We start from the raw sequence: 18,476 nt of genomic DNA, 5'->3' as shown, positions 1-18,476 counted from the left end.
GAGCTGACTGAGTCGTTTTAGACAGAGGCTGTTTTGAGGGCCTGCACAGAGCACCAGTGTGAGAAAAATGATTCGTTTTTTAAAATGTAAATTATGCTAAGCTACTCCACAGGTATCACAGAGTGAAATATAAAGCTTGAAATTAGCATAATACCCCCCCGTATGTCCAAGTTTTATATAGTGGTGAAATGAGCACTGTGCACAACTACATCATGAGGCTATTATTTATATGCATTTGAGCGAGGCAATGTGCTTCTTCATGCTCACAGGACAAATGTGTCATATCTCAGAAACACACACACACACACACACACACACACAGTGTAAAGACGTCCAGTGTACAGACACAAAACTCCAGCACTGAGGTTCTTCTCAGTTATTTATTTTCTTGATTCAACTAACATCTTTCTCTGCGACAAAATCGCTGTGGCAAATAAACAACCTTAAGAGTCACATGCATAAAATGTGAATCATATGAGGCTGGAAGATGACAGTGGAGATGAGGAAAAGGTAGGACTTGTGTGTGACGTGTATTGTGCCTTAGAGGAGCCCTCAGAGGGAAATGCTCAGTAACTGACATGAAAGACTGAATAACCCGCTAAAGTTGCTGTATAGGTCAGTTGGTTCTAGTAGACTAACTCTTTGTGAGTGTTAGATATTGCTTAATACATCGTCTGTTCAGAGTTATTTTTCAGACAAAATTGTAACAACATCAGTTTCAAGTTGAAGCCCTATAAATTGTTCTGCTGCATCAGGACTCACCACAGAGAGTAACATCACAGAATCTTATTTAACTCAATAAACCACTTGTTAATCAGATCACGCCTTGACAAGAGCAATATTAAGAGGACAAGTGGAAAAAATAAGGAATTACAGATTCTTCTAGATTTCTTGTAATAAAATGATGCTGTTTTTAAATGTTGAAAATAAGTCTTTAACTTATTTACTGTTTACATTTTGCATTAAATTTTTCAGAGCTGAAAACACTTCAGAGGAATTTATTCATTTAGCTTAAAAACTGAAAATAACCACTCAGGTAAAATTTGGAGCAACAGAAATGCTATAAGGAAGATGGTTTGCGTGTGTGACCAATAACCCATATGTGAACAGTATACTGCATGTGCACGTGCCTTTTTAGAGAGCAGTTGGAAAATACAGATTTAAGGGCAAACACTGATTCGATTGCACATCCACACTTGAAATAAATACATAAATAAATATATTAAATTTGTTTTTTAATAAATAATGGGATTGAAGTTGAAGAATTGAACGAATCCAAAGACTGTGATCTCCTGTGCAGTGTTATATCATGCAGTCACTAAAAACAGCCACTTTTATTAGAGCTACAACACAGCCATTGTCTGAATGTGTATCTTACCAAGTGAAATATGTAATAACACACTTTCTCCGGATGATGAGCCCAAGAGGCCGTGATGTCTTTGTAAGTTTTCATACTGCAGCAGTGTGTTTTGGATTGTGTGTGTGAGGAAAGGGGCTGTGCAGAGATAATCTGGCAATAGTACAGAGGCTGTGTTTGAATTATCTCCAGCTACTTCTGCCGGGCAATGTTAGATAAGAACCACCACTGTGTATTGCACTAGAGGGATGATTTATAGAGTTGAGGAAGGTTCTATTATATGAGGTGTAGAATAACTTTGTTACAGTGTTCAGCATACAGCTTCATCGCTACTGATGGCTATCGTTACAAGTGCTGCGACTCCCGTCTGTGATCCAGTGAATTTGAAACCAAGGGGTCCACAGTACTGAAGAATGTGAGTATATGTTTTAAGCTAACATTTGTTTTTCTTGTGCTTTTCTTTAGCCTGCTGTCAATTCAGAGTAACATATACTTATCTAATTTCAAGAGTGGATTTCTTAAATATCGGCATTAATCATTTTTTATCTAATGTTCATAACCTGCTCAGCTCTTTGAAGGTGAGTTGTGTTAAAAGTAAGCAGATGCAGCCTGAGCATCTTAATTTATGTCTTGGGGTATTTTGTCTCCTTCACATCGCAGTACTTTTTGTAAAGGAGAGGGACCTGCAATTTTTTGAACTTGCACACAGCTGAGCCTTTTTAACTGGTGGCATTTGAACATATACGCGTGCATAGAGAAGGGGGAATTTCAACTCACCAAACTGACACTATATCTCCCTGCAATGCCAAAGATTAACTATATATGACAGCTTCATTGGGTCAGCATTTGTGAGTCTACCGTGTAGCTGGTTTGGAGTTCTGATGCTTTATGTATATGTCCCAAAGTTTCTGTTACCAAATGAAGTTGGTGATGTGCTATTACTCTTTCCATGTGTTGAACCTATAGAGTTAACCTGTGCATTGTTATTTTTCATTGTGAGGAAATCCAGCAGGGGGGAAGAGAAAAGACTCAGTGTTTTTTATCTATAAATACAGTAAGTACAGTGCTTTTACCATCAGTCCTCTGATTGTTCTCATGTTCAGTTACTATTTACACAAAGGAAGATAATTTTGTGTATTTTTTAAGTGCTAAAAGGAGCGTTAGGATCTTAATGTTTCCCAAGCACCACCAGGGGCACATTTAAGCAGCAGTCTCTCTTCAAGTGTTCGGGCGACTTAAATGCATGAGTTATAATGACACTACAAAATGAGCAATGATAACCCAGGAGTACATGTAGGTAAAAGTCAAGAGAATTGAACGAGCAAGTCAAGTGCTTGTAAAACACTCAAATCAATTAAATTAAATTAAAGCAAACTTTTCAGAATTATCAAAAGAACATTCCTTCCCTTGCAATGTTTGTGTTTTCAAAAATCCATACGAGACACATTTGTCCTTGGAGTTGTGTTTTATATCCAGGCTGATGAAGTCAAGAGGGGTTTCTCTCTTGTACCGTGTGCAGATCCAGACAATATGTATATATTTTTCCCTTAGTTGTTTGAGGTGAAGGATATTCTTTAACCTGCTTGTTTGGTTCAATCCGCTGGCTGTATGCTTGTCGTATTGTGCTGTCTTTTGTTACGATGTCCTCAGCTGGCCGTGAATGTGCAGGTCACGTCTGTCCACGGCGACCCGGCGAGGCGCCGACTCCTCTGACATACAAATGCCGCCTCTTACTAATCTGTGCTTTAATATGATACATTAATACTGTTGGAGTCCATATTTTTAAAATGTCAGATTCAGCCAAGAGGATTAAATCCCCTTTCAAAGGCCCCCATTTCCTTTTTTTCTGCTGATTAAGACTCAAGCGCCGGTTGCACTTATCAGGACACTCGGCTGTTTTCCCGCTCCACAGGTCCAAGGCCAATCACCTGCAATAGAAAGGATTAAGATATGCTGAGAAAGAGCGCTAAGCCTTCATTTACGTTAATTGAACCTTCTTATTTCATTAGTGACATTTAATGAAGGACAACAGCTGCTGTGATTGTGCTCTAACAGAAATCACATTAGAAAAATGAATGTTCAATGTATTAGGAGGAATTATGAACACCTGCTGTTTTTGTAGTCTAACTTAGTAAGACGAGGGATCAATCATGAAATTTACATTTTCCCTTTCAAATTAAATTATTGATGGAAAAAAGAAGACAAATGGTGTTTGTGACAGAAAATAATTAATAGAATAAATGTAGAATGTTTTACCGTGGTCTGAGGGGAAACAGTCAGATGTCCACATTGGGGTCTGTGAATCCTTTCTTCCCCTCGTTCACAAGGACAGGTTTCTCAGTTCTCGTGTGCCAAACGAGTATCTTGTAAGGAAATGGAACACAAACAACGGCAACATTAACAACATGCTGTTCCCCTAATGCACTCATTCAGTGCACTCTCCCCCTTTCAGCTGCCGCTCTGCCTCATGTTCTTCAAAACAGTCAATTCCCATTTATAGCTCCAGCAGGACCTGTCTGTGTGTAAAGAGCTACTTGAGCGTGAACCCGGCATCAAAAGGGAGTGAAGAGGAACCACATGAGTGTGCTATCTTACAAATATGTCACCGCCAGTGTAAAGTCCTCTCCTGACCATGGGATAATGGCTAACTTCAAATGACAGGTGACTCAAAATGTTTCGACACACTGAATGACCTTTTTTCTCTGCAGTAGACTATAGTTCTTTGCACAGTTCTTTGCTGGCTATGCTATCGCGTTACCAAGCCTTCAGACTGGGTTCATTTGGCCCCAGAGACCAGACAAACATCCAGGAAAAGGATGGCGAGGGGAAAGAAAAAAGTGTCAAGCTCATTTTCCCCGCTCCTCTCTGTGTTGGAACCCTCCTTCTTTTCATCTCACCGTGGCAGCGGCCATGAATTATGCATAGGGTGTGTTTGAGATGTGCCAGGAGCCCACTCCCTCTTTGCTCAGGTGTAGGGGGGAGGTTAATAGTCACGCTCGCATCTGAAGTGGAAGATTATAAGGAAGAGAGATGCCCACGCACGACTTTCCATTTTTTCTTCCTCCTTCGCTCCCGCCCTTCTGTCCTTCCCTGCGCTCATCTGTAATCAGTGTGACGTCCCCCGTTCCCCACAACTCCAATTCCGCTCTCTCAGCCGTTCCCTGAATCCCCTCTTTTCATTTATCCGTGTGAAAGGCTGGGGGGAGCAGGAGAAAAAGCTGGCTGAAAGTATCTCTCTCTCCCTTCCTTTCCCCTCTCTCTGTCTCTCTCTTTGTGTATCGGTGTGTGTGTGTGTGTGTGTGTCTGTCGAGGCGATTGCAGTGTGGATACTGGCTAGCTAAAGCCCTCTGGCTGACTTCTCTTTGCCCAGAGAAAGGCTTAGTGATGTGACCCAGGCCAAGAGCTGTAAGCAGGATGGCCACGGAGAAGAGCGATGCTGCTGCTGCTGCCCTCAAGCCTCTTTCTCAACCGTGTGTGTGGAAGACTGCATGTGGGCAGTGAGAGATATATAATCAATGATATCCAACTTTTCAGCAACAAATCCAAACTCATTTACATTCTGACCTCTACAAAATTGCATGTTTCAGTGCAGTTTTTGCAGAGAAATGGCAGATGTTGAAAGGACATATATGGGAGGATGTGCAAAACAGTAGCCTCATGAATGTGTTGATTTAATATAAACTCAGAGAGCTTTAGTTTAGTGCATAACTTAAAAAGTTTTGACATTTTTAGAAATACGCTTATTTGCTTGCTTATTTGAGGGTTACATAAGAGCGTCAATACAACACTTATGTCTGTCAGGTAAAGATATGAAGCTAAAGTTAGCAGCCTGTTAGCTTATCATCAAAATAGAAGACTGGAGAAAACAACTATCCTGGCTCTGTCCAACGGTAAAACAACAAGTCAACAAGTGCCCTGAAAGAGTTCATACAACTCTTGTTTTTGTCCAATATATACATATACTTCACTAATACATGGTCTTAAGTCTTAAAAATGGTCCATATTGTGGAGAATTGTTGGAAGTTGCTTCTCCTGCTGAATTATTTCATTTGTTTATAAGACCTGTTTTCACAGTTTCACACGCCCTCACTTTGTTTTTGGTTGTGAGGAGTACTGTGCCTGTCTTGCATCATAAAGGCACTGTGCTTGAAATGGTGTTTGTAGATTAAAGTTACAAAGTTTTTCTTCTGAAACTTACTTTATCTTGTTGCTAGAGGCAACATTAAGCCTAGTTTGGGGCTCGGTTTTGCCACTGTGAATCTATGTGTCACATGGTTTGCAGGTTAATGTTTAAAGATGTAATCTCTAAGATTTTCATTTAAAAAATGTCTGTTAAATCACTATCTTTCGCCGAGAGGGGTAACACAATGGGGATTGAGCCTATGGCCCACTAATGAAAGCCTTTGCATTTGCATTAGATAGTATTATTATGGACTGGGTGTCTGTGGTACATTCGCAGAAAAAAATAACAAGCGGCGCCCAGTTAGTGACGCGTTTCCATCACCCAGCAGTGGTTGGTCTGCCAGAGAGGGTAGGCGGAGCTAAGCTGCTAAGTGTTGCGAGTTAACAGGAATTCTGCTATGGGTGAACGAACAAAGAAAAGATCGATGACTACAGATATGACTTCAAAAATAAGTGAAAATAATAAAAGAAAGAAACAAATTTGACGCTCAGATGAGGGCAAACAGTCTAAAAGGGAAAGCGACCATCAGCAAGGAAAATCAAGAGTTATAACCGTTACAACCGTACCAAGGGGAGCCAACCGTAGACTTCTGCTCATGTGGGATGTATGCGCCAGCAATTACCTTTTATCACCATAATGCTAAGCATGCTACAATAGTGAAAAGCTGAGTCTCTAAACACCACTACATTTCAATATAAAATGTTGTTATATATTATATATTATTATAATTTTATGTCTTTGCTGTAGTTACTATTTACTTAAAGGATAGAGATAAATTCAAAACACATATAATACACTTATAAAAAATTATTTATCATTTAGGATGATTGCTTATTACTGGTAACCTCTTACAGTAAGCGGTGTTTACTTAGGGCTGTTTGTTATGTTTCAGATGTCCCTGAGTTGTAAGCAAGTCCATGAAAGAGGCATACCCCCTGAAAACCTTTTAGATGCTTTGACAAAGACATCTCTTTGAGGCCCAAAGAGGTCAAATGACCCTATAGGGGAGGACCCCAAGGTTGTGGACCACTATGCAACTACATCATTTTATTCAAAGTAGTTATATGTTGTATGTAATAATGTATCAGTATCACAAGCAGACAACGTACAGTAAAGGAAAGTTAAGTACACCTACTTTTAAGGTACATTTTTTCTGATTATACTTTTACAGGAGAAGTTATTTGTGTTCTTGTTATTACATTTACTTGTACTTTTAGTAAAGGAAATGATCAAAATATTTCTTCAAAAGCTGTCTACAGCAGGTTTGATTCATTCATTCAAATCCATCCAACCATACAGATAAACCCCTTCACTACTAAATGCTTAAGTCAAACTGCTTGACATCAGTACACATGAAAAGATGTACCCCAGTAGTTTTTACCTTAGTGCAATTGGCTGCTTTCGGCTCCAAGTCGTTGAGTGTGACAAGTTCCCGGAGCAAACTACTCTCCTGGTAGCCTCCTTTCACCCCACGAAGCTTAAAATACGCTTGTGGCTTGAAGAGGATGAGCCTCAAGTTGATGGCAAAGCCAGCCATGTCGATGGCGAAGGGCCGATGCGGGTCGAACACTGTCTTCCAGCCGTAGACCTTTCCAGCTGCATTGACCTTGGGGGACTCGTAACGCAAGCCGCCCACAAAGGCCACAGGCCACACTGAAACTTTCCGAGTCGATCTCATCTAGCGAGAGGAGAGTCGAGAAGAGAAATGAAGGATGGAAAAGAGCGAATTAGTCAACTGAATAAGCGTACATGACAGTGAGACACAGTATTAGAGCATCAGCTGCCAAATTGACAGCAGAGCATGGACGGAGGGTTTTTAGAGCTGCTGCTATAATTCATTTTGAGAGACGGTGAATATTGACCGAGCCATTGTGCCATGAGCAGCTGACACACTGTAAGATGAAGGCAGATCACACACATTGTTCCACAGCTGCCATACAATGAGCTAATTAGACTCCACCATCTTTAAGGGGCGTAAACGTGGACAGTTCCAAGAGGCTTTGAAGGAGCCAGGCGATTAGAGCAAGTGGCCCTAGTTGCTGGTTAGCTGAGGAGATTGTCTACGCGAGAGCACTGCCATCCTCCTCTTTTTTTTGTGTCCTTTAATCTCCCAGCATCAAACAATCTCGCCTCCCTTTTTCTTTGTCCGCCTCTCTGTGAGTCTTTGCCACTCTAGCATGAGGTGCTGCAGTCATTAAAGGTACGTTTTTACAATAGGGGGATATGAAGGTCTAGAAACAGAAGAGACATTTAATCAAACTCAATGCAGCAGAAATAATGATACTGCTGCCTCTCTGGGGGAGAGCTACTTAAAATAAAGGGGTAAGTGCATGTACAGTGTCTAAATTAAGATATATTAGAGTGCTTGCATGCGTGTAGAAAAAAATCTGTATATAAGCCAGTTTGCACATGTGTATTTGTTCAAGCACGACATGTAAAATTGTGTAACTCGCATACAAGTACCCCTTTGCATATGGGCCGCTGTGTTAGAGTGGAGAGTGATCTAGTGGGCTGCTGTGTGGTCAGTTGAGGGGATCAGAGAATAGCAGGGTGTAAACAGCACAAGGCTGGCTGGGGGCTTATGGGAATCAGTGGATTTGAGCTTTAGGGAAAACGACTGTGCCGGGCGCCCAGATAAGATTTGGCAGGATGTTTGGACTTAATGAGCTCTGGGTGTTAATGCTGGAAGAGGGGTTGGGTGCTTCTATGCATGTGTCCATGTGACTGTGCTGCTAGAAGTTTAGATGTGGGATCCAATGTTTTATTCACAGCCATTCGTTCTGTTATGTGGCCTACATGTGCAATGTTCTGTTCACTCACAGAATATCCTACATCGGCACATGCTGCAAAAAATGCTCTATGATGCCGAGGAGCTCCTTTTAGTGACTTTTTTTTAAGGTTCTCCTGCCGGCTTTTTTGCCGCATCTGTTGATTTCAGCCATCAACCTGTTTTGTCCAACTGTCACTGGCCTGCTTTCCTCATAGATCTAGATGCAACTAAAAGCAAAAGCAAGCAAAAATCATCAGGCTCTCTGAAGGCAATGTCAAAAAGGCTCATTACTTTCCCATCTACACTGAAAATGTGAAAAAGAGTGTTCCTTCTGTTGCCTCTTGTGGGTATATAAACCAGCACATACCCCTCTTCTGCTGTCAGACATGGTAACACAGCAAAGCATTCTTATGGATATGAAGTGTTGCTATTAACTTGAGCATTTTTTTATACTTATGATCATTTCTTGATATCTTGAATGTAAATACAATATAAAAGCTCCAATGAGGCTGTTATTTGAAATGTTTTCATATATGATTTTATCAATTTGACCAAGCAATACAAGAGACATCCAAATAACGCTGACACTTATTTTTAAAGGCTTAAATTGATAGCAGTGAGTGTTGGGTAAAAATAGCTCATGCTAACCAGTAAATAACTTTGGTTTGGGAAGGAAACAAACTTTCTTATTAAGGCTCAATAATTAATGCAGTTCTTTACAGTGGAATCTACTTTAACTGTGGAAAAATGAATTTTTCATGACGGTTTTTAGTTTTCATTATGCCATGGCCTAAAAAGTAAAAACAGAATGAGCCACAAACGATGACGGACTGCATTTGCATAGTATACACTCTCACTATGGGTATGAATAAGTGCCATTATTAGCAATCTATAGCACCAAATCCTTTGGTAGCAGATGTGGAGTAAGTTCAATTACAGGAATTTGTTTTCTTTCCGCTGCAGACTATTGTTAGATGTGTACTGTCTCTGCGTCAGGCTGTGTCTGGGGATTGTGAGGGGGATTCCTGCAGCTTCGTACCTCAACGCTGCAGTTATAGAAGAAATGGAGCGACGCCTGCAAGATATATTCAGGCAGGCAACTCAAGCTTCACTGATTTCACACTTTACATGCGTCTATCTCCACAGTCACCTGACCAACACTTCCTCCCAATTTGGCGGTCTATTTAAGCTGCAAGATTTCCGGTCTCCCCCTCTGCTCTGTCATTGCCACCGCTGCCCTTCACCAGTACTGCGCTCATACTTTTCACCCCCACCCCAGCATCCGCCTGCAGGCTCTGGTAAGGGGGTTTAAGATATTATCTCATCACTCCTCACATTTATGCACGTAATATAAATCTGCAAGGAGTGATGAGGTCAGAGCCTATTGACTAGTTCCTTGATGCCGACAGTTCATCAGCATGTAACCAGCTCTCAATTTCATTTTTTTTAAAGAGTGTATTTATTTTAAACACCTCCAGCAGTATACATTAATCTTTCAACCTTCTCCTCACACTGGAGAAGTCACCTCTCTGTTGAGTAAGTTGACCATTTACTATTGTGTACTGTAGTAGCAGTTGACTCTTGCTTTCTGTCTATCTGCTGTCACTTTCTCTTTCTCTCTCATTCTTTGTGTGTGCCTGTCTCTCCCTATCCATATCTGTCTCTCCCTCTCTCTCTTTCCCTCTATCGCTCTCCCTCCTCTCCTCTCAGGGCCGTTACTTTGGCCCATAAATAGGCCTGTTGGAGGTGATGGAGGGCCTCTGAGGGAGACGGAGCACTTCGGTTGATTCCCAGAGAAAGGTAATGACAGGCCCCGTCAATACCTGGCGCTCCATTTACTACAGACCTCGTCTGCACTACTAACAAGACTGGAGGCTAATACTCAGAGGACCTGTACCGTGTCCGCTCAGGTAATTCAACTGATGTCAAGATGGATGGCCTAAGATGTACTGATTACACGCGCAAACTTCTCTCTACAAGCTCCAGATCCCTGAAGCTCTGGTTAATCAGAGCTAAAGAAAAAAATGCTTCAAGTGTCAGAGATGTTATTTTTTAACCCCTCTTCTTACACTTCATACAACACATGTCTACACTAAGGCTGGGAAGTGCTGCATAATAACATTCATATTTTGTTTAAAATTCTATATTTAACTAACATGACTCCAAAGAGAATCCAAATAGAGGTGCAGTACAGAATAGTATAGGCAATACCTATTTTAATCAAACACTCATGCCAAGCAGTAAACATTGAAATACTATATTTTGCCACCCTCAGGCTTGACTGTAGTCAATTTTAAAGTGCAGTCAGTGTTATTGCACTGATATTTACTCAAAATTTCTGAGGGTTTAGCGGTTTTTGGCTCTCTCGATCAATTCCAAGGACTCACCTATAGCCAAATGGCTGCTGAGCTTTCAAGCTCTCTAAACAGGCAAAACTGGCTTGCCTCTGTGCTTATGCTGGGAATTGTTCAATCTCCCAGGCTGGCTGAATTACCCACCGTGTGCTCTGCACATGGTTTGTTTTTCTGAAACCAAAGTATACATCAGTCGTGCAGCTTTTGAAGGTGGATAGAGCTTGTGAATAGAAAAAAAACATTGTGTGGAGTTGAATAACTGGTGAGCTCTTCTATGAGTACCTAACTGCTGTTTAGGGGTTTAGATTGCACATGGTAATGGCATGAGATTACTAGCTTTATGCTTAAAGTAGGAAATACTCAGAGGTTGGTTGGAAATTAGATGTGATTTCGTTATGGTAAAAATCTGGGTTAAACCTTGTTACACTGGAATCTATAATATCACTTCAAAGACTATTATCAATGTAATAGAACATGAACATGATAGCCACTGTTTGCTGCTTTCTTAGCCTAACAATCATCCCCACTGCAGCACTGCATTCAGAAACATTTTGTGAAGATCAAACCATGCTCTCATTGTGCCTGGTCTCTCGGGAAATCTTCCATCCAATTCAAAAGAGTTTGTAAAATATACATGGCATGAACATGAGTAAAAGAGCAGCAGGACTTATGTTGTACACCAACTCTGACCTCTTCAAACAGCTCCAGGCTGTACGTGTTGTCGTCATCAGCAAAGTAGACGATTCCGGCCTGGCTGCTGTTGGCGTTGAAGGTCTCCCTCAGCCACCGCAGGGCCAGATTCCTCTGCATGGTGCCCCTTGGGATTCTGGGGTCTCGAGTGTCACCCCGCAGCTTATAGTTCCTGGGTGTCTCAACATTGAGGTGTGTGTAGTTAAGCCCAGTTTCTCTGAGGAGGCGCGTCACAAGAGGTGTTCTCCTCTGAGAGTCCTCCACCAGGATCCAGTGCAGGTTGGGAACGTGGAGGAAGGTGTTTGCCAGCCGTGTCAGCTCCGCCTTCTGCACAGGTCGACTATACGTCGGGGTGATGATGTGGATGGTGGGCAGCACATCAGACCAGGGCGGAGGCCGCGTGTACACATACTCTGTCCTCACCACCTCCACTATGTCCTTATCTGAGGCACAGTATTCCTTGGAGTCCTGAGCCTGTCCACCTGCCTCCCTCTTCCCCTCGACACCATCATCTGCAGATTTGGGGATAAGAGGACACGTAAGACATTAGTGCGACCTTGGGCTGCCCTTTGTATATTTTCCTCAGGTGACTTAAACCCAATAGGGGTAAAGTGTACCTGAGAGCCGGTGGTGGCGGACTGCAAGCCTCTCTGGAATGATAAAGATCTCTTTTACTAGGTGGTGACAGGCTGCAAAAAGTGAAAGCAGGCACTGTGAGAGGATAACACAGCTGATGGACAGAGAGACAGCGAGAGGAAAGGGAGGGGAGAGATGAGCCTTGCTATTCCCCCAGCGGTGCCTTTGGGCTTTTCTTTATAAGGAAAGAAAAGTGTGGGTATGTGGGTCCAGAAGACATGTCCTCTTTTTATGTTCAGACTCCACCACAGACTCCCTCACCCTCCGCCTGCCTGCCTCAATTTCCGTACCCAGTACCACCGGGTTATTTCCTTGCAATAAACACAGCTTTGAGTTATTCTGCTGAAAGTGGGATGTCCTTGAGTTCACATTTAAATGTATAAAAACATTATTATTTTTATATTTTGCCCCAGACATCCTGAAACATGACAAATTGCTATGATTACTGTGGGCCGGGTCTTGCTGTTTGATTCAGACTAGTATTGAGCTCCAACTTGTTGAACCTCTTTTCTGGTTTATAAGGATGGACAAGAACATGATGTAATAACAGGTCAAAACTTCACTACCAGGCTATTTTGTCATATCAGTGCCGTGGCTTGCAAACCCTGAGATTTTTCTGGTTATTCTGCTCTACTCAAAAACACATCATCTTTATTTATGGTAGCTTTTACACTACACCTTTATTCACACCAATATACAGTTGGGAAATGCAGGTAAAATCAAACACAAATTCAGAAGCAGAACGCAAATTTATCAGTATTTTAGCTGGGATTTAGATTAGTTTTCTTTCTAGTTAGACCTTGTTTAAGCATTAGATCAGTGTTCCATGATGTGTAGAAATTTTATTTTGGAGTCATATTTTTGTTTCAAACAGGCAAAAACGTTACTTTTGTGCTCATGCCGAGGCCATTTGAATTTATAATTAAAGATCCCTGCAGCTGCAGCACTAAAATAGGTACACTTGTGCCACCATTCCCACATTTTTTTTCTCCATAATTTAGCATGAATAAGAGAGAATAATGTGACTGCATTATCAAGACTAGAATGTAAACAGTGGTGAATCAGTCAGCTGACACATGCTGAGATGACTCATGAGGTTGGGTAAGGTGTGTTTTGGGCCCCGGTATAGTTAGGTCATAATGAATAGAATATGAATACTGAATCATTAAGGGTTTTCAACCTTCTTCTCATTGTGCCAAAGCTAATGGCAGTCTTTTGTCACTGTTCTGCCTGAGCTCCATTCACACCTCCAACATAAGGAGGATTTCTCTGCAGCGCATAGATTAACACAATCTGCTGATGGCCAGATGTTCAACAAAGGCTGCCAGCGAGCACGCTGCCAAAAAACCCTCTAGTTTCTCTTTTAAGAGCACACAAGAGGAAGCCTATGTGCACAGCTGGGTCAGATAGTACTGGCAAAAAATGTCATACTTTATTGTGTCTTCACTTTATCCTATAAGACTGTAGGAATTAAATTTTCCATAAAAGGGAATCTGGTATGGTTGTCAGCTCAGCAGACACTGTTTCAGGTGTGTAGATAAAATGTCAAAAACTTTTTATTCAACTTGTAACTTCTGTTGTGTCTCAACTGCCTTAAGTGGTTTGTGTAAGCCTGTTTTTGTTGTGTGTATTCATGACATTATGAGAAGAGGGCAAAGAGCAGTATTGACTTGCTGTCGCTCTAATTTGGGTTTGTTTACTCTTCAGCATACTTGACATTTTTCACTGTTGGTTTGTGGTCTCTGGGGGATGATTGGAAAGCTTATGAGTATGTGTATTTATGACTCAGACTGGTGTGCAACCTGTGATATTACACATGGAAGAAAAATACTACCTCAAATAGCTGATTAAACAAACTCAATCAAATGAGTGAAATTGGGATTCGTTTAAGTCTTGGTGGATAAAACAAGTGGTCGACATGCTGCTGTACATTACATGCTGTGTGCTTGAGCTGTGTGGATTGATGGGCCAAAGCATGTGAGTGAGTAGGCTGTGAATGCTGTGAAAGGATTTTGTTTCATAACATACTGTTATGTGGGCAATTTATTATCGACATAAGAATAGATTTCAGATAACAGCTGAAAGATTTAATATAAGATTTGACGTCTCCTACATGTATAAGAGCGTACATGTGATGCTGACTTCCAAGTCTTCGTCATGCTCATAAACAATCCACACTGATGAGGTTTACAATGACTGCACAAGTGTTATTAAGCTCTGATGGAGCTGATGGTCGTGGTTACTGAGTGCCTCTAAATGAACGGCCTGTTGTCTAAACCTGAAGTGTAGTGTTAGGTTCGAGGACCCACTTCAGGTTTGATATTGCCAGTGAAGTGCACTGCGTACCCTTGCGGATGGCGAGGAGTGGAGCTATAGCGCTTTGGTGCCAAACAGTGATGAGCAGAGTCCAGGGTAACACGATCAACACGATGGCAAGAATATCTCTTCTCTTCGGCATCTCCAGGATTGGTTATTTGGCTCAGCATTACCTGGAGAGAAAAGATGGATGCATTATCAAATCAGGTGGCTTTGACAACTTGAAAAAAATCACAAAGGGAATTTGTGTTCATGCATCTAGACAAATAATCTACACCAAATTCAAACAAACTGAAATGTAGCTTAATCCCAGTTACTTAAGGGCAGGTAGGCACAAGAACCTTATTTATTATTAGCCACCTCAGAAACACCTAATTAGACACTGGATGAGAAGTCATATTCACAGGGACAAAAGTGTTATTGAGTAAAGTAAGAAAAAAGAACATTGCTGACACACAAACTGCGTAATAGTCTTCTCAGAGCTGTTAAAACAAATATTACTCTGCAGCAGACAGAGCAACATCACAGCCTCGCCAAAAGAAATAAAGACATGATGGAGCAGTTAATGGTTTTTGACCTACACAGAAAACTGTAATAGTTCTAAAGGTTGTAAAATAAGGACGAAGCCACTGGAGGAGGCCATGAAAAGGAGCTTTTGCCCTCTGCCAACCCAGTGAGCTCATCTGTGCCATCACTGAGGACGGGGCAGTGACTTCATGCCCAGTGCAAAAAATACATATATGCACTGGCCAAATGGCAGGAAATGATGTCACCAGACTGCGGGTGGACTGTTTGGCAAATGTGCAGAGTGCAGATCCTTTGGTTCAGCTTAGAATCCCTTTGAAAAATCTAATTGGAGCATTAAAGACATTAAGTGGGAATCAGTTGAAACATTTAATGAACGATTTTAACAATCTAATAAGAAAAACAGCAGTTAATATTTCTAAGTAGCTCATGAAATGCTAACCTTTATTATTTAAATTCAATCAAATGTATTCAATAATGTAAATGTCAAAAGTATTTACTTTATATACACTTCAGGGCTACATATATGCCAGCATACTAAGACACTGAGGCTAAAGCTGCACATCCCGTTCTTAAAAACTGAAATAAAGAAACAGCTTTCGTCCTGCATTGCAGAGACATATGTAGTATTATTAGCATGGTAAGTGTAGACTAGAGTTTAGACTTTAACACAATATAAAGAAAACTTAAAACTTAAACCTTCGTACTTTATATTCACATTTTAACTTGGCTTGTATCCCTCCAAAGGATAGCATGTTAATCCAGTTCTATAAAGATGTGTTGCTTGGCCTTGTAAGTAATGCTGACAGAACTGCCATGCCTTGTTACAGTAAGCAAATGCTGACCAACTGGGCCTTAAAGCACACAATCAAACTTTATTATACAGCACCCACATTTTGGCTGTTGTAAGCATTTTCAGTATAAACAGACAACAATACCTACATTTTACATGGTTTAAATCGCCCCACTTGCCAAGTAATATTGCCAATCATGTAACAATTCATGGATGTGCTGTGTGGTCAAGTGCTTATTGAGGCTGCTTGTCAATAAAATAGGAAAGAAGCATCCAAATGTTTGCAATCTGCTTGGCCCCAGTCAATAATTTGGATATATTGTTTTTATTTCATGATTTCTACCAGGAAATCACTCTTCCATGCATGTAAACAAAGAAAACTTTGCACGCATGTCCAGTCATACGGCAAAGTTCAGTCCAGCCAAGGTTGCTTCCATTATGGAAAATATTAGATCCCATATTTTTGGAGCTTTACCCATACTAGCTGTAGTGCTTGTTGGTTTTTAATAATGTTTCTCATGAATCTCTAACTTTATGGAAGTGCACATTCACAGTAAATCCTAAAAGAGTACAAATTTGCCAACCAGCAAAACACACCATAACACTACTAAATAAATGTGATGGGAAGTTGATACTCTACTTTGAAGTAGGTGCATAATCAAGGTAAAGGTGAAACTATGGCCAAAACAATGGACTGATACTGAAAAAAAAAAAAATCGGTGGATCATAATTTCACATTTAGTTTGTTTTTGCTGTATTATAGTTCAGATTTATCATTATTTTTATTTACACTCATCATACCCCATACTTGCTCATTCACATTGAACTGAAGTATGACAGAGCTCCCATCTCTCCAGGGGTCAGTCTCTCCTTTCAAATTTGCTCTTGGCATCAAGCCGAGCACTAGCTGGGAGAGTGCAGTTATTAACTGATCTGCTCAATTAAACAAAGGAGAAAGTAGACATAATGTAAGCCCAGGTGTTTGCACTTTCAGCTTTACACATGAGGAAACAAGTCATCATTTCCCATAGTAATCCTGCTCCCACTGCTGGGGACGGTGACAGTACATTGTGGCTTAACAAGACAATTACGTTTATTGAGCTACATAAATAAATTCACCATTAATGCCTAACCCATCAGTGTGAATAGTACCTAACCCTATATCATATGTTTGTTGGCAGATATGGAAATCGGTCCTCTTACTTTAAAGCCTTGTTTTTTGAGAGATGATTTACATTCAAGTCCCCTTTGGAAATATAATTGTGCAAGTCTCTGCACGCGAAAGTAGAAGTGCAACATGTACAAAAGAAGCTACACAGTAACAATCCATGTCTACTCTATCAGAAGCACATATTGTAATTTCTAAAGGAAAAAACGAACACTATTTTCCATAATTCAACATGCAACCTGAAAGGCACCCGTAGAGCACAGTCTCTGAACATCTACCGATCAGACATCATTGCTGTAGCGCACACTTTATGGTAAATGTATTTCTTATCTTGTGCATCTTTCTCTGTATAACTGTGCCTAAAATCACAGCTTATTTATTGGGAGAAAACCTTTATTTACCTTAGTCTCAGTTAAATAAATTGTCAGTATGATAAACTGACTTTTGGTCCCTAATGTAACTGAAGTGTATTATTGGAACAGTAGTTAGGGTTAGTAGTTGGAACACTGTCTTCCAATAATACAACTCCAACTCATCTTTTGTGAGACCCTGTCTGGTAAATGCTTTTTAAATATCTTTAAAGCTCCACACCTCCAGCCTCCAATCCAAAGCCTGCCTAACCCTGATGACATCACTATCAGTTGGGCTTATTACTGACAAATCTTCTCCAGAGCCACAGAAGATATAAAACTGGAAACTAACTAGGATTTGTAAGATCAGTGAAATTCCCTGTATATATATTTTAATATATTTATATAACTCAAAGAAAAAAAAGCTCTGGATGCTCACCCACAGTTATAACTGGATCATGGCACCACTGGTGATGTGCAGCAGGGAAGACCACACTGCATATTGGACGAGCTACGTTGTGGTGACATTCTCCATGACACCTCAGCCGACCATTTCCCTCTCCGCTTCCTCTGCCGTGTCTACTCCTGCAGACAGGCAACACTGGGTTCAGACCTGTGAAATGAGGACATTTCATTGAATATGATCAGTTATCATAATGACAGATTGTGAATGCCTATCTCTATTTGGATTTTTACACTGTGGACCTTAATTTGGCCCCCCATGAGACATTCAAGGACAGTCAGGCTGGTTTAAACATAGCCGTCTGGACAGAGCCTAAGAGTCAAATGCCTGACAGAGATTCTTGGCTACACCTTCATGAGCAGTTTGGCTGTGTGAAGTCTATTCATTATTTAACATCAAAGAGCCTGGGCTGGAGCTGCAGCCGACAAAAAGTGTGTCAGTATAAAGTACTGAAGTCTAATTTGGACGCACATTATTCAGATTCACAGGATGATTCCCTTCCCCTGTGATACACCACTGCTAATTTACAATGCTGCAATTAACACTGTGTATATAAGTCATTTTGACTCATAGAATCTGAACTGAAAAGACTGTGTGCTTTTATTTTTTCTTTATGCCTCATGTGGAAACGGGAAGAGGGTTAGTCACAACTCCATTGCTTGCCAACAGTCTGGGGTGGGGGATGTTACAAAAATAAACTGGCATCATGTCTTATTCAAATACATCTGAGGGAACGCTGCTTCTATGGAGGCTTACGCTTCAGTCAGCCAGTGATGTCTGCACGCTGCATCAGCTCCAAACCCGGATGGCTGCAGACTGTATTTCTAGAGGCTTTGTAATAGAGACTCATATAAACTGCTAATATGTAGGT

General features: G+C 40.9%; 1 protein-coding gene across 1 annotated transcript in view; it reads right to left on the bottom strand.

Moving 5' to 3' along the window:
* Nucleotides 1-360: 360 nt before the first annotated feature.
* b3gat1a (beta-1,3-glucuronyltransferase 1 (glucuronosyltransferase P) a) overlaps nt 361-18,476 on the bottom strand; it is a 74,447-nt gene continuing 56,331 nt past the window's right edge. The window contains exons 3-8 of the mRNA XM_069668229.1: nt 17,582-17,755; nt 14,337-14,479; nt 11,355-11,866; nt 6,922-7,218; nt 3,614-3,720; nt 361-3,285 (exon numbers count right to left, since the gene is read on the bottom strand). Of these exons, the coding sequence (XP_069524330.1) occupies nt 3,634-3,720; nt 6,922-7,218; nt 11,355-11,866; nt 14,337-14,448 (1,008 nt within the window). The 5' untranslated portion in view covers nt 14,449-14,479; nt 17,582-17,755 and the 3' untranslated portion in view covers nt 361-3,285; nt 3,614-3,633. The remainder of the gene's footprint in view (nt 3,286-3,613; nt 3,721-6,921; nt 7,219-11,354; nt 11,867-14,336; nt 14,480-17,581; nt 17,756-18,476) is intronic.

This window comes from Semicossyphus pulcher, unplaced genomic scaffold (genome assembly GCF_022749685.1).
Source record: "Semicossyphus pulcher isolate SPU_LCO1_2020_fin unplaced genomic scaffold, fSemPul1.0.p SCAF_19, whole genome shotgun sequence".
In the NCBI taxonomy this organism is placed as follows: domain Eukaryota; kingdom Metazoa; phylum Chordata; class Actinopteri; order Labriformes; family Labridae; genus Semicossyphus; species Semicossyphus pulcher.
This window is presented reverse-complemented; position numbering and strand designations above follow the sequence as displayed.